This window comes from Protomyctophum bolini (genome assembly GCF_963924005.1).
Source record: "Protomyctophum bolini genome assembly, chromosome: 8".
NCBI classification, from domain to species: domain Eukaryota; kingdom Metazoa; phylum Chordata; class Actinopteri; order Myctophiformes; family Myctophidae; genus Protomyctophum; species Protomyctophum bolini.
The window spans coordinates 35,408,430-35,424,894 of NC_137869.1; the positions used below are offsets into that span (position 1 = coordinate 35,408,430).

A 16,465-nucleotide genomic window follows, 5' to 3' on the forward strand; every position below is an offset into this window, starting at 1 on the left:
CTCACAGCTCACAGGAACGCTTCATTTGGATGGAGACAGAAAGCATGTAAATAATAAATAATATCTTCCTAGACAAGCTGAGGCTCTGGAAAGTGTTGTCAAAGTGTGGTGCTTATTACGTTGACATTGATAATCCTCTAAATCCTTGACAAAATATCCAGGTTTGTTCCACTTCCAATTTACTTTTCCAGGTTTTATATATGAAAACTTATTTTACATTCTGTTATTAACAGTACAGCTGTGAGGCAAATGTGGTTACTTCTTGAGTTAAAATGGATAAATGTACACTGAGGATTAATGTGCACCGAGGTTCCAACAGACCATTTGATTGCAATTTAGCCTACACTTAATTTTGGCCTTACAAATTAAGGCCCAAACCACACCAATGATTGGCCATGCAAATCCTTGCAACCAAATGGTTGCCGAGTAGTTGCATGCAACCATTATTCCCAAAGGCAGTTGCAAGGAGTTGCATTGGTGTGACATATCCTTAAAACTGTTTTGTAGCAAAGAGTAGCGACTAGTTGCATTGGTGTGGTTTGGGCCTTACACTGAGGATTTGTGTGCAGTTGCGGCGATTCGGTGAGATAGAGGTGGACGGAGATCAGACGAAGTTCAGAGAAGCTTTTTTTTTTGGTGGTGCCATCAAAATAGCGTTTGGTTGGTTTTCACCACCAAGTGCCAGTGTTGCGCAGCCTAACACACACACACACACACACACACACACACACACACACACACACACACACATAAGTTCCGGGGACGCAACAGGGACCCCCACACAGAGTTGCACCACTCAGTTCACACAGGTGTGATTTTTAAGATATTTTTGGGGTTTTTTGCCTTTATTGATAGATACAGTAGCTTGACAGGAAGCGGGAGAGAGATGGGGGGAAGACACACAGCAAAGTACGTCGCAATCGGGACTCGATCCCGCAACACACTGCTGGATTACCAGCCAAGGTGCCAGCCACGTTATTTTAAACTTTTTTTTAGATTTTTATAGATTTAGGGATGTCAGTCAGTGTGCCTCACACAGTGCGTAATACGAGCACAAAAGGAAAAACTGTTCTTTCAGTTAAGCATTCAAGTTAACACACTGAAACACTACACCACTTTACACACACACACTACACTACGCACAACAGATGCAAATGATCCCATTAACTATAACAATGACACATCTCCAGGTGGTCTGAGGTGTAAAGACTTGCCCGCCTTGGGGGAGAGTGGGTGAGAGCGGTCAATCGAACCTAAATGTAACGTCCGGTGCCATATTTCTGTTTTAGAAAATGTTTCAGATAATCAAGCCAATTAGAATATTTAAGAATAGTCAGGGACGGGGAGCCTTTCGAGAGCTTCCTGAGCAAAGATAATTTACTTTAAAATGTGAAAGATCGCCCACGGCCGGTGTAGAAATTTCCCTATAGTTACATTTATTTTGCCCTTTTTGTGCAGGCTTTTCAGGCACCTTGTAATTCTCCAGGACCTGGCTCATATTTTAGTGCAGGCCCCTGTATGGGCACCCTCAGTTGTTCAGGACCCCAAGTTGTGTATACTGTGCCTCTTACATGCATACAGACAAACAGAAGCTACAGAATGTGTTCTTGAAGAAGTAGGTTACAATATAAATGTATTTGTAAAGATGTATGATGAAAGAATTTATATACATATAGATATAGATATACTGTCCAAAAGATCGTTTTTGTATGTTAATTACCATGCTAAGTTGCTAACATTAGCTCCCTGATTAACTGCTACATATACTGTCCAAAAGATCGTAGAACTACGAGCTTGTAGGTCTGCTGTTTTTGAAAAATCGAAGAACGACTGACACAGAAACATAGCTTTTTCAGAAAACTGTCCTGATATAGAAGACATTTTTAGAATCTGATCTCAGGTCAGAATGAAAACTGTCAGGATGTAGAAGACATTTTTAGAATCTGATCTCAGGTCAGAATGGGTTAAAGAAGAATTTGATGGTACAGTGGAGAGAAACAGGAAGTGAAGGAAGGTGTAGAAGTACTAGAAGATTTGAAATGTGTCTGATTGGCAGTGATAATAATACATGGTCTTTTTTACTGGCAATCCTGACTCCTGGCCAGGATGTCCGGATGGAATTATATTTGTCTTTGTAAAAAAAGAAAAGAAGAAGGCCAAACCAGGCAATTACCGGCCTAACACACTGACACTATATATCTCTATTCATCTGGCTCCATGGATCCATTCCAGGTTTTCTTCCTAATGCTATACTGGCAGAATAAGTTTTGTTGACTTTCTTTTATGCAATAAAAGAGTGACTCTGAGAGCTTGTTCTCCATATAAATCAACAAGGAGACTATTTTTGGATTATCACTAATCAACGGCACGTTTACATTGTGCTTCTGTTGGGACAATGATGTAAAACTGGCCATTCACTGGCATTTAATGTTTGTGTTAGGACAAAGTTTGTGTTTCAAAGTTGGACATAGGAGGGGACAAGGTAACTAACTACATAACTTAAACCTTTATCAAAGTATGATTGCGCTTCAATTCCTGGAATCCCTGATACAGTAAATACTAATCACAAGTGGGTTTAGGTAAAAGGGATGTGATGTCAGCCAAGTCTATGGACTTTTTACAAAATATTTTATTCCGTATAAACTTTACAGGCCACTGTATGCCTAAAATCACACTCGTGTGAAGTGAGCGGCACCTTTTAGGATGAGCATGTATGATGAAGTTCATACATGCTCATGTTGTTCATCATACATCAAGTTCGATAAAAGGTCCATAGACTTGGCTGCCACATGATGTCATGGGTGGGGGTGGGCACACACAAAGCCACATGTTAGAGTGACTAGTGCCGCTCAAAAAGAGATGTATGATGACTTCATCATACATTTCCACTCACTTCACACAAGTGTGATTTTTGTGTGCCCCCGTTGACGTCATGTGGCAGCTAATTCTATGGAGTTTTTACTATGTCATAGTCCCCCCGCAAAGTGCTAATAATAAATAAATTATTTTAATCTGTGTTGCACTCCTAGGGGAACTCTCCAACAGGCGGGGAGTGGGGAGTCTGGGGACAGCCGTTGACAGGACGGAGGTAGCAACTCACCTGTTGGGAAGCTGGGACAGGCTGCACCACGGGTGCCTGGGCGGATGTGGACGTGCGTATCGCCGTGCTGGATGAGGAGTCGGAGCCTCCCTCTGAGCTCTGCATGCTGGGGCTGCAGGGAAGAGGAGAGAGACAGGTAAGCACAGGCTCACACGGAGTTGCACCACTCACTCATTTTTCCAATGCAGATAGGACTCCCTAAATGTAGATGGTTGTCATAGCAATGTCAAACCCTCTGCACAGTAGAGTGCTGAAGCTAAACAATGTTCAAGTTAACTAATTTTGGCTAGTTTTAAAGTTTAACAGTATTCGGGAACTTCCATGCAGAATAGTCCATTGTGACAGTCACACAATGCTGACAAGTGACAAGTCTCTCTCTGACCAATCAGTAGTCTAGTCTGCAGTGCTTTCACGCCACTGTTTGGCATCTGCTCAGCTCGCATGGAACCTCAATGGAGGGAATACCAAAAAGGGCCAAGGCAACCAAAAAGGGTGACTAAATTTGAGCCAAGTTTAGCCAGTACTGTGAAGTGGAAAAGTGCCATAAGGGGGCTGCTGCATCAGCCAAATAAAGCAGAGTCAGTCAAGCCATCCGAGTCCCAGAGAGACAACCTTCCCCTGGCCTCCATCAGTGGAATACTAACGGGAATAACAAGCATTGTTAGATGTAATAATGGCTGGTCCTGCTGGTAGGACCAGAGGCGTCTGAAACAGGTGGAAAAGTTAGGATCTGTCAGGCACCAATACGACTGTAACTAGAAAGGTCGCAATTTTGAAAAATTGCAGAGTGTGGTTGCCGCGGCGGCTTACATGTATACCCCTCCCGCTGATCTCGCCGGCCTGCTACGGTTTCGAGTCACGTCTCAGGTCGCGTGTAAGTAATTCTGAGGGGATGTGACCCCCGAAATTCATGTTTTCCCGACAGACGGTTACATATATCGCGTTTGCGGCGCCCCCTGTGGATGAAAATGGAATTGCTTTCGGGACTCGGTCGAACGAACCACCCCGGACATGCGATTCGAATTCCGGATGGATTGGACGTTCCGTTCGTGATTTATGGCGTTTTTCGTGATATAGGCCCCTCCTACTGACTTCGGACGACGGTTACGGCCGAACGACACGCACTACCGAAATTCTGAAGTCGGTTTTTTAATCGGATGGGTCCAGAGGTCACGTGTGCCGATTTCTGTGACATTTGGACAAAATCTGTAGGGGGAAACGCAAAAAGTGTGCTTTGGACAAAATTCAAAATGGCGGGAAATCCATCATGGCGGAAAAGGGCGTGGCCTATATGGGGAGATGCGTCATGACCCAAGGAATCCAGGGGAAAAATAATTTTGATTTTACGACCTACGGTTCAAGAGTTATGAGCCAAAAGGTAAAGTGGGATGTTATAGCGCCACCATGAGGCCGACCTAAAAAATTATATTTTTAATTAATTTTAGTGATAATTAGGAAATATCCCTGAAAGTTTTGTAACTATAGTGCTTACAGTCTCAGAGGGAAAAATACTTGAATGTGTTTTTTTGCATTTCCCCATTCATGTCAATGGGGAAATTTAATTCACTAATAAATTCATATCAAATCAAATATACAACATTTCTCTTCGCACAGTACAAGCGCTCGATTCCCGATTTTTCCGGTCAATTTGACATATGGCTCAAGTGCGTGCAGTCAAAACTTCTTGTTGTTGTAGGGCGCCAAACTTTGTCTTACAAACTTTGTCTTACTCCAGTAGTGGAGAGAATAAAGTGTTAGAGATACAAGAGTCTGGTTGCCCCTTTAGGGCAACCACACTAATGAGCATGTGTATACGGTAGTAATGTTCTGAGCAAGTTTGTTGCTGCGAATAGACATTATCCATTATAGCTGGCACAAAATCAAAGATTTAACAAGTTAGTATCGTAAGCATACTGAAACTAACTAGAAAGGTCGCAATTTTGAAAAATTGCAGAGTGTGGTTGCCGCGGCGGCTTACATGTATACCCCTCCCGCTGATGTCGCCGGCCTGCTACGGTTTCGAGTCACGCCTCAGGTCGCGTGTAAGTAATTGGGAGGGGATTTGACCCCCGAAATTCATGTTTTCGCGACAGACGGTTACATTTATGGCGTTTGCGGCGCCCCCTGTGGACGAAAATGGAATTGCTTTCGGAACTCGGTCGAACGAACCACCACGGACGTGCGATTCAAATTTCGGACGGATTAGACATGCCGTGCGTGATTTATGGCGTTTTTCGTGATATAGGCCCCTCCTACTGACTTCGGTCGACGGTTACGGCCGAACGACACGCACTACCGAAATTCCGAAGTCGGTTTTTTAATCGGGTGGGTCCAGAGATCACGTGTGGCGATTTCTGTGACATTTGGACAAAATCTGTAGTGGGAAAAGCGAAAAGTGTGTTTTGGACAAAATTCAAAATGGCGGAAAATCCATCATGGCGGAAAAGGGCGTGGCCTATATGGGGAGATGCGTCATGACCCAAGGAATCCAGGGTAAAAATAATTTTGATTTGACGACCTACGGTTCAAGAGTTATGAGCCAAAAGGTAAAGTGGGATGTTATAGCGCCACCATGAGGCCGACCTAAAAATTAATATTTTTAATTAATTTTAGTGATAATTAGGAAATATCCCTGAAAGATTTGTAACTATAGTGCTTACAGTCTCAGAGGGAAAAATACTTGAATGTGTTTTTTTGCATTTCCCCATTCATGTCAATGGGGAAATTTAAATCACTAATAAATTCATATCAAATAAAATATCCAACATTTCTCTTAGCAAAGTACAAGCGGTCGATTCCCGATTTTTCCGGTCAATTTGACATCTGGCTCAAGTGCGTACAGTCAAAACTTCTTGTTGTTGTAGGGCGCCAAACTTTGTCTTACTCCAGTAGTGGAGAGAATAATAACCGTGAATAAAGTGTTAGAGATACAAGAGTCTGGTTGCCCCTTTAGGGCAACCACACTAATGACATTCCCCAAGGACTAAACCCACCATAACACTGCCACTGCTCTGCTCTTCCATTGGATGACAGTGTGTGCTCTGCATAGCAAAGCAGTGGAGCTAAAAATGGAGAGACACAAAGCTCTCTCTTTTAAGAGGGGAGAGAGCGGGAGTATGGGAGGGGTGAGAGAGAAGAATGGAACTGCAATGGGGAGCGAGCATGAAAAAAGAAACTACTTCCCCACTCTCTCTGAAAAAAGGGGGGGGGGGGGGGGGGGAATGGCAGTGGGACTCCAACCCCTGGCCAGGGTTCTGATGATATCCAGCGTTTGTTTCGAATGAGAGCCGTTCTCCGGGGGCTCCAATAATCCAGCTGATATGAGGAAATTCCTCAATGCTTTGTAAACGTTTGTCGGTTGCTATGGTGAGGAATCCATGACGACCACCCCTTACCCTGCCCCCTCCTCTCTGCCCCTCCCCCCCTCGCTCGGCTCCCCTCCCATTTCTCCTTTTTCTTTATTTCTTTTTAAAGCTCAGGCACAAGAACTTTTGAGTGTGGTGGCCACAGAGAAAGGAGGGAGAGACAGGGATGTGTAGTGTGTGTGTGTGTGTGTGTGTGTGTTGGTAGTAGTAGTAATGGCGGTGGGTAGATAAGGTCTTTAGCATAAAAGCTTTACACAAGTCTGACTATTAATGCAATTCAATGTGAGTCAGTCAGTCCATAGGCAGATAGTGACATGCTGTTGTCGCACTTCATTACAGCTGAGAGCAGTGCGGTTGCGGTATAACCGGTTTAAGGCACAAGTTAACCCTCTTCTACAAAACAAAAAGCCAAGACACAAAATTGTGTAACATGTAAAATTGTTTCTAATTCACTGTAGGGGTTGCAGAGAATACATTGCTTCAATGGCTACAACAAGCTAGCGGTCAACTCAATCGTTGCATCTGATATCCGTTTGTGCAACAGGTGCGCTCCTGGCTTTTAGCTTCTGACTTTCTCAAGACAAGTCTGTATGTCTTTCACCTGAGATTGGGGTGGTGCTTGTTCTTTTTAGCCAGGACCGTGGGCTCTAATCTACCCAATGGTAACGTTAGGTGATGGTTGACAATATCATGACCTGCCAGCATGGGGGAAGGTGATCGCCACTGCAGACCTGGAGGCTACCCGAATCAAAAAAGGGGTAAGACAAATTGTGTAACTGAGCTCTTAGTGGGGAATAACAGAATAACAACAGTTGGGTGTGCCACCGCTGACATTTTCCAAGCATGGAGACTTGGCCAGAGGCAGAAACCTTGCTCCGTCTGTCTACATGACTAATGGGCCTGAGCAAAGGGAAGCCATGTTGAAATTCATGACATGTGTCAATCGCTTGCCTTATCAAGCGGTTGAATGGTGACAGAGAGGAGATGCCACATGCAAACACACTCAATTGAAACCACCATTTGTCTGACTGTCAACAGCCCTCCCCCTCCCTCTCTCCCTGATCCGTCTCCAGTGTATTTGTCATGATGAGTGCAAAAATAGCACTCATCTGTAAAGGCCTTATCTGCGCAGAATCCTATCCAAAGACTATTTTCAGAATGGTTTGAAGGGAAATCTTTTTTTTAAGCATCTATTTATATGGTGCATCTTTTAAAGCAAGGAATTTGTCCATGGGGTGTCAGCCAAGTTATAAATACAAGTGTAACAATCCTAGCAGTTATCTTTGGACCACTTTTATTTTCACTGAACAGGGGGGGCAGACCTGAGGGTTTCTTTGCACTATTATAGGAGGACAAGGTGGTGGATGCCTGGCAAGGGGGGAGGGTTATAAAATCGAGCACTGGCCAGCATGTTTCCCTCCATAAAAGCTCAATTAAAGTGCCGTCTTTAGTGGAGTGCACCATGGCATAGGACTGGCAAGAACAGGCAAAGAGGAGTCAATTCTTCTCATCCCCAAGGGAAGGTTAAAAGCCACAAATTCCCCACCAGCAGCTATGAGCGGCACAAAAGCAGAACACAGCAGGAGACCTCACAGACAACTGCAGAAACCCTACTGTGAATGGGCGGCACTTTACAGCCTTTCCCCTTCCAAACGCTTGACAACTTCACACACGTGTGTGTGTGCGCGCACATACACACACACACACAGGCAAATCTAAAACGAGCAATTAAGAAGAAATTCGACAGCAGATCCCTTTTCCTCTGTTAAAGAGCCACCTGCGTTTCAGAAGGCATACAGAAATGGAAAAACTTAGGAACTCTGTAATTTTAAAGCTCTTAAAAAAGGTTTACTAACTTTACTATCTAAAGAAATAGACAGTAAACCTACAGCCTACCTGCTGTTGTGTTTGAAAATATGGACAAGAGTTAAACATGTCACTGACAAATCTAACTTCAACAGCACTCAATCAGAGAAAAACACATACAGATGTTCAATTAAAAACAGGAGCCCACAGTCTTGGCTCATGTTTGCACTAGCCCACATTGTTTGCAGAGCAACAACGGTTGCTAGTAGCAACACCGTCCACTCCCGTTTCCAGGAGCCTGTTGCTATGCAACCAACAGAATACTTCCCAAACCAAACAATGCCATCCCCCAACTGATCCCTCTATCTCACACTAAGCAGAAACTTACAACAATAAATATGTAAGCTATTAATTTCAGACACCAGGGGGAAGACACTTGTATTTGCAGAGAGTAAAGATTACATAAAATGTTAAGACTTCATGCTGGTTTAGACTTGATTCAGGAGGAGAGGACAGACTTGATTTAGGAGGACAGGACAGAATAAAGTGTTTTACTTTTATGTACTTGAACTGGACAAAAAAGGAGAAATGTTTAATTACAAAAAGAGTCTGTCCTCCAATCATGCTTTGCACCAGAACAACTAGTGCTTTCCTTTCTAACTTGATAACCCAGCCATTGGGGAGATAGCAAAACACCTGTAGCAGAGGAAACAGTGTTTAATGCCTTTTACAACTCGGTGGAAGTTGAAACAACACAGCAATAAAGTGGAAATACTTGTGACATCTATGGTGTGTGTGTGTGTGTGTGTCTAGGGAGTCACTACCAACTGTGCTCTGTTCAGTCCAGCTTCCATCCTCTTGACCACTAAAAGGCTGGTCACTCTGGCAAAACATGTATTCACACAGAGAGCAACAGGTTTCCTGATTTGGTTACGTTTTAACAAGCATATTATTCCCTGTCTGGGAGTTCAACCATCACTAATAGTAATAATCTAAATTGAGGAACCAAGAACAGACACTATTCCGAGAATCTCAGGTTGACTTTGTATTCTTTGATTCAATTTAGCTTAAAGAAGGCTCTACAAGGCACATGAGGCGCACACACTCACACAAAGAGCGAATTAAGATATGATAAGAGATTTCCACCACGGAGGCTGTTCTTCAAGCCTGTCTCATTAATTCATGGCTAATCCAATCAAAGCAGCTCTCAGGGTCTGCAGATGGCAGGGCAATAGGAAGAGAGACAGAGAAAGAGAGAGAGAGAGAAACCCTAGCCTCCCCTCATCTCATCTGGTCTTCACCACAACCTGTCCACTCTATCCGTCACCATGTGCAGCGCAGGCCTGACAGCCACAGAGAAGGATCAAACCGTCACCATGGAGACGGTGTGTTCGCCCATGCACCTTTCTCCAACAACCCCGTCCCCCACCTCTCTTGAACCTTTCCAGATAACCACCCCCTCGCTCTGCTTCCTCCTTCCTACCATTTAACATTTCAAGATGAAGAATAGCGATAAATATTATCGTTTTAATGCGAGGTTGGGAGAAGTAAAGTTAGGTGTGAGAGAGAAAGAGAAGGAGAGAGGAGCAACAGTCACAGGGTAATCAGTTTAATCTCTTATGAGGGCGTCTCCGTTCTTAATGAGGGTTTTTTCAAGCCTTATCGTGCTGATGACACAGTAGAGAAGTTCACTCATTTGTTGTTGTGCCACCTGGTTGCCAATGGTGAGGAGGAGGCCAGACTAATATCACTCCACAGGGATTTATTTTTCCTGTGGCAGATTCGTCTGGTTTCTAGGCTAGAAACATTGTGGAGCTGTTTTAATGTCATTCATTTGTTGATCTTTGGGGGGCGGAGGATGGGCACAAATATTTTTGTGCAACTTAGCTCAATGCATAGCTGTTGAATCCATACAAACACATGGAGAATAAGACTTGGGTTCCACTCACGGCTAGATGCAAAGGTCACAATACAGACAGGACAAACCTTCCTAAAGCCTATTATGTTAGTTACACTTTCCCCTTGATGAACCATGGGAAAAACATGATCATAGTGGAGTGGGATCACATTTAATCCAAAGTGCGCCATGCCTAAGAACACAGAGATGCTATCTTGCTAAGGACACATGATGTGGACTCTAGCCAACTCAAAACTTGAAGCGATAACAATCTTATATTGCCACACTAGTAAGACAATCTCTCTCCCATAATACATCCATCGATGGGATTGTTTTCTATAAAGAGGCAGAATCCACAATGATCTTGCTCAGAGCTGACAGAGTTAAGTCTACCTTGAACCAGTGATAACCGCTATGTCTCATAGTGGGGTGTTGGTTTTCTTGGCGAGGGCTGTACCCCCAGTCCAAACAGATATGACATCGACTGTAATTCATCGTTATGTTCTCCAAGTATCAACAGAACCATGAGTCACCAGCAGTTAATGCTTGAAGATTCAACCGATCGGAGCGCTTTTCTCCCCTCTGCGCAGTTGGCAGTGCGCCACACTGTCCTCTGGTAATCTTTCACAAATTAATGTGTCATCTCCTTGCAATGCAATATGCTCCGTTTAGATTTAGAACTGAAATGTTGCCTGATCCCATCCTAGTGGTTTACCAGTTGTTGCCATGAATGCAGTTTGTGTAGTGTGTGAACTCACTCACATTAATTTCTTGTGACTGTACATTAGCATCCAATGTGTATTATCATCGCATTTTAATTTTAGGATCTCTCATTTGTTTGGACTGAAAATACATTTAAAAAAATCACCCTCGTGTGAAGTGAGGGGCGCTCTTATCATCGTACATCATCATGACGTAAAATAGACACACACTATGATGTAAAATTCTCCATTCATTGTCAATGGGAATTTAATGTTTGTTTAAGACGAAGTTTGTGGACGGTAACTAAAAGCTGGATATAGGAAAAAGTGTGGGTGTGAATCCAACAACTCTAATATTTGTCAGACAGACAACTGTTTGCCATTGTTACTTTCCTGGCTGTAGGAACTTGGACAAGGAAAAAAGTAAGCAGATCAACCCGTTGATCTGAGTGGGCGGGAGGGTTTGTAGGGTTCGATCATACTTGTAAGAGCCTTTGGTTGCTTTGAATGCCAGCATCAAAATACAAAACTCTGATGCTGGCATTCAAACTAAAGCAACCAAAGGCATGGCTCCCCCATATCTTACAAGTATGATCGAACCCTACAAACCCTCCCGTGCACTCAGATCAGCCAACGCAGGGAAGCTGGAAGTACCTTCACTAAAAACGCCAGGACAACACTCCACACGTCCCAAACTCTTCTCCCTTCTGGCTCCAAAACTATGGAATGCACTTCCCATCACAATCAGAACTGCAGCCTCACTCCCAATCTTCCGCCATAGTCTGAAAACCCACCTTTTCAGACTCCATCATGGCCTGTAGCACTTGCCCTAGCCCCTTAGATAGCACTTTATGTAGACTTCGATAGCATTTTAAACAGACTTATAGCATGTTACAGCGACAGCACTAGAATTGCATTTTATGTAGTCATAGCATTTTATAGTACATAACTACATATGTATACTTTGTATAGTATAATATTGTATAGTATGTATAGTTTATAGTTTCATGATATAGATACTCCACTGTTACGTTCTTAGTTCTTACGCATATATATATGTGATGTATGCCATGCTTTTTGTTATTGCTTAATGTAAATCGCTCTGGATTAAGAGCGTCTGGTAAATGCCTAAATTGTAATTAAACAACTGGAATATTGTTGGGTAACTTGGGTGAGCTCAATTATAATTACACAAAAGCCAACAGACGGGAGTTTGATCAGAGGACAGAGGTGGCGTCCGTCCGAAGGCCTGCCTCTAACAAGGACACATTCCCTTCAGTGCAGCCTTCCTCCACCTATGGGAATCATCAGATCTTCTCATTAAAACGAGTCTGATGTGCAACCCTGGAGACCTAGGACAGGAGATCACTGAAACCAACATTGGAGCCTGGGTCTATTAACGCTTGATTTATACTTTGTTATGGGCAGGTATCGCACACCAAAAACAGCTGATCTACAAGCTCACTACTACTATTTTCGGTGTGAAACTGGCGCGCAAATATGTACAAATTACCCTTTACTCTCATCCTTCTGTACAGCTCTTTCCCATGTAATGCTCTAGCCTAGGTTACTCTCATTATTTTGCAGCATGTTTTCAATGACAATAGTTACTTTTTGAAGAAGAGACGAGGAAACAGCCACACAAAGAAACATCTCTTAACAAACTAGTCTTAACTACAAAAGAAAAGAACCAGAGGAAAAAGTGAGGAGAACGATGGTAGGGGGTCAGCTAACCCTGCCTGAAAGGCTCGTAGAGGGAGGGGAGAAGGCTGTCATTGTAATGCAAATGTCGCAGTCTTGTCTGCTGTTTGTGGCAGGAAATTTAATTAGCAGTTGTGTAGCTACGATACAAACCAGGTGGAATGTAAAGAATGCCCCCAGATGACAGAGTGTGTGTGTGTGTGTGTGTGTGTGTGTGTGCATGAACAAGAGAGAAAGAAATAGAAGGGCCCCTGAAAAAAAACAAAAAAACATTTCATTTCACAACAAGTCTTAACCTGTTAACCTCACATCATGAAATGTACACATGCAGGCAATGGTTAGCACAGTGGGCTCAAACACGTTTTTATGAATACCATCAACAATAACACAGACAAAATATATCCTTGCGGCAGTGATAGGGCTCATCAAGATGAGCTAAATACAGCATCAGCAAACACCCCCACACATGTATAGTCGCATACATGCGCAGAACATGTGACCAAAAGCTGTGTCGGGTCATACTCTGCCCCAGAGATCACTGCAGCTGTCCATGTGAGAGCTGCACTGTACTACTCACAAGTCCATTAAAACACTCAAAATGGCACACGGGTAACTGTGGACACACTTCTAAATACAATCACACGAGTGACTCTAGAGAGGTAGCTGTTTAGAGGGGCACCAGTGAGGAGTCAAAGTCTTAAGCCTGACGCGTCGGTGAATCACAGGTCACTGTGGCATCCATCGCTGAGAGGCAATGAAGCATGACCATGATCACAGGCTCCGGGCTGTGTCAATAATGGTGCCTGTGGTTCACTGCACTTGTGATAAATGAGTGTGATGTAGCTACGCTATGAGAGCAGCAGGTTGTTCTACATTTTGTAAAAAGACATTAAAATGCACAGATCGCACATGTCGACCACTTCACAATCAGAACACAGTAGAGTACACTGTACAAAAGTATGGTGACTCCACCAACGGCTGCTTTCCATGTTCTTCCGTTCTCCTTCCTGAACACCTTCTCCTCCTGACCTGCCTCTGCAAGCCAAAACTATGCACTGCACTCCCACCACAAAGGAGAAAAATTGCCTGATTAAAACCACTGACTTTTAAAAGAATAACATTTCGCCCCCTGGCCCACCCCAACTATTTTCTTTCCATCACTTTGGGTGTATTTGTATATGAAGTTGCCATGTAAACATAACAGCAACATGCTCAGATTGGGGGGGCAGGGGGATGAACACAGAGTTTCAGTGCGGTCATTCCTTTGTTTTCCTTGTAGCTGAGAAGAGTGTGTGACCAATCAAAGAGTCGATTTCGATTCAGTCACACCATGTAAAACCAAGCTGCATGTTCCATTAAATGAGGATTAAATTCTTGCTCTCAAAACAAATTGTGATCGTAATAAAAATCAAGTTGAAAAGCAACAAACATTTATACAGAGAAAAGTGCTGCAAAGTGTAAACTATACCACATACAGCAAGTTTCCTTCGGGATCAATAAAGTATCTATCTATACATCTATCTGTCGGAGCAGGGACAAATCATTCAATCCTCTAAAAGACCAACGAAAAGTAACAAACGTGGCCCCTTTTCACCTAAAACGAACAAGGTAGCCGCCAGCGGCATCAATAATGCATCTGGCCCAACATGAATCATTCAGCCGTGTGCCTTGGAAGATAAAATAACTATGTCGAAAATAGAATACACCTGTTACACCATGTATTCCATTACTGTAAACCAGAGAGTGTTAATTGAATTGAAGATTTCTTGTGGCAAAGAGTGACTCAATAGGAAATAGATCTTGCAAGAGTATCTGACCAACCATCCAATTCTTGGCCGATATTACAGATATTTAAAACAACAATGTTGCACGTTAAGCTAATCATCTAGTATTAATTTATAATAATTTGGGGACCCCCAGTTTGGGAACCACTGTGTTATATGTGAGTTGAATAGATTAGTAAATACTAATGGTTACTCAAAAGAGGGGAGAAAGCGGGAAAACGTCTAAATTGAGACAACTGCACTACTGCAGGGGATAAGGAATCAGGCACAAAGTAGCCTATACTATAGTATAACTGAAAAGACAACAAAAATTGCACTCAACTCATCAATTGCACAAGAATACGAAGGAGTACTACACCTGAACAACGTACGTCATTATCACCTGGGAGGCTTTCCATTAGCACACAATCACCAGACCACTGTAGCGCCACCAAGCCAATACACAAGATGGAATGTTTACAAGAAGAGAATGTAAATAAGTAAACTAAACACAAGACTTCCGGGCCGGCTAACATACAATGACTTATTATGCAGGCTGTTGGGAATTTCTAGTTTCTGTATTGAAGCCCATCACTCTTTGAAATGAGACCGTAAAACAGACAGGACCACCAAAGAATAAATAATCATCACAGCACCACCTAGCTGTAATATGCGAGTGTTTTGTCTGGCGTGCATTTGACTCGTAGAGATCTTTACGAACGTTTTTTTTCTTCAAGTAACAACAGTAAAGTGGCGCTCCAGTTGAGTTAGTAGCTGTAGTTAAATGACTCATCTAGTGTTACAGGGTAAGTTGCTTTGTTAGTGAATTAGCAAACTGTGTAACACCGAACTAGGTGCGCATATAAAGAAAGTTATTTTGTATAGGCTAATATACGCGGTCGACAAAATACAGCATTTTTGTTCAGAAAATAACCGTCTTTAACGTACCGACACAAATAGATCTAATGAACGACATTGGTTTTGCTGATGAATGTACCGTAAGTAAATCCCATCGGTCCGTTCCAGTCAATAGCCTGTTCCCATGGAGGAGCTACAGTGCCACCTGCTCCGAATCCAAATGAGCGAGCAAAACAAAACACAAACAAAGCTCGACTAAACTTTAGCTGTTTCGTAACGAAAGTGACACACTGGCAAATATTCTATGGCGGTATGAAGAGGTTGCACACTGTCTGCACGTAGCATTCGTTCAAACATCTTTGTGTAACTGTGCCTGTACGTGTTAGCATTAGCGAGCCACCTGTAGCTTGAATAGCAACATCTCCACAGCGTTACTTACATAGCAACGACCCATAGTGACGATCAAGCCGTTTCCTTACAGCGCAAATAGCACATCCAGGAGGAATGCCGCCAGCACTGCCGGGTGCTTTTAGTCAAGTTATTACTAAGTTACAGGGAGTTGTTAGTGTGGATTTGGATCAAATTAAATAAAAACTGGAAGCCCGTTAACGTTACAGTGAACTTGGGGGCAGGAAGGGAAAGTTGTGACATGGAAGGGAAACGGAGGCTGGCAATGCAATTCAATCCGGATGTATTTTAATCCAATGTCAGATCAATTTCAGGTCTCTATTTATGCTGTAAAGATATAGTCACCTTTGCCTTGAGAAAACTTCTGCCATGGTTGTGCTCTCTTTATCCCTCTCGCCCCCTCTCTCACTTGCTCGCTGACTTCCAGTTGCTGCTGCTGTTGCTGAGTGTTGCGGCCGTTGGTAAGTAACTGTCTCCACGGCTACAGTCACTATGGTGCGAGGGGGTCTCGAGGCAACTGTTGCTACCCTCTACAGACTACGTCACAGCCCCCACTGAAACCAGTAAACCCCGCCCAGGTCAAGTGAAATAGAATATGACCGCTAGGGGGCGGTCTTACCATTGAAAATATCTAATGGGAGTTTTTCCACAGATGTTTTTATGGATCATGGCCTCAAGCCTTTTATTTAGCCTGGGTTCTTACCGTCACACCACCAGTCAGAGCCTGCACAAACATGTCATGCATTAGACTAGACAAGGTTGGACTTGTTACATCTTGTGTACAGGTATATAAGAGTAAAACTTGCGTTTGGCTTCCTTAAGCCCAAACCACACCAAAGGGTCGGGTCAGGACAAAACATTCAACC

At 43.3% G+C, this 16,465-nt stretch overlaps 1 protein-coding gene across 5 annotated transcripts in view; it reads right to left on the reverse strand.

Annotated features, from left to right (window-relative positions):
* The window catches only part of rfx2 (regulatory factor X, 2 (influences HLA class II expression)), a 36,884-nt gene extending 20,809 nt beyond the window's left edge, over positions 1-16,075 (reverse strand). For 4 of the 5 annotated variants that reach the window (XM_080769326.1, XM_080769325.1, XM_080769324.1 and 1 more), the window contains exons 1-2: positions 15,945-16,075; positions 3,101-3,212 (exon numbers count right to left, since the gene is read on the reverse strand). In XM_080769326.1, the coding sequence (XP_080625452.1) occupies positions 3,101-3,212; positions 15,945-15,970 (138 nt within the window). In that variant the 5' untranslated portion in view covers positions 15,971-16,075. Of the gene's footprint in view, positions 1-3,100; positions 3,213-15,281; positions 15,492-15,944 lie in introns of those variants that run through there. The other variant, XM_080769323.1, reaches the window with a different exon arrangement.
* Positions 16,076-16,465: the final 390 nt, after the last annotated feature.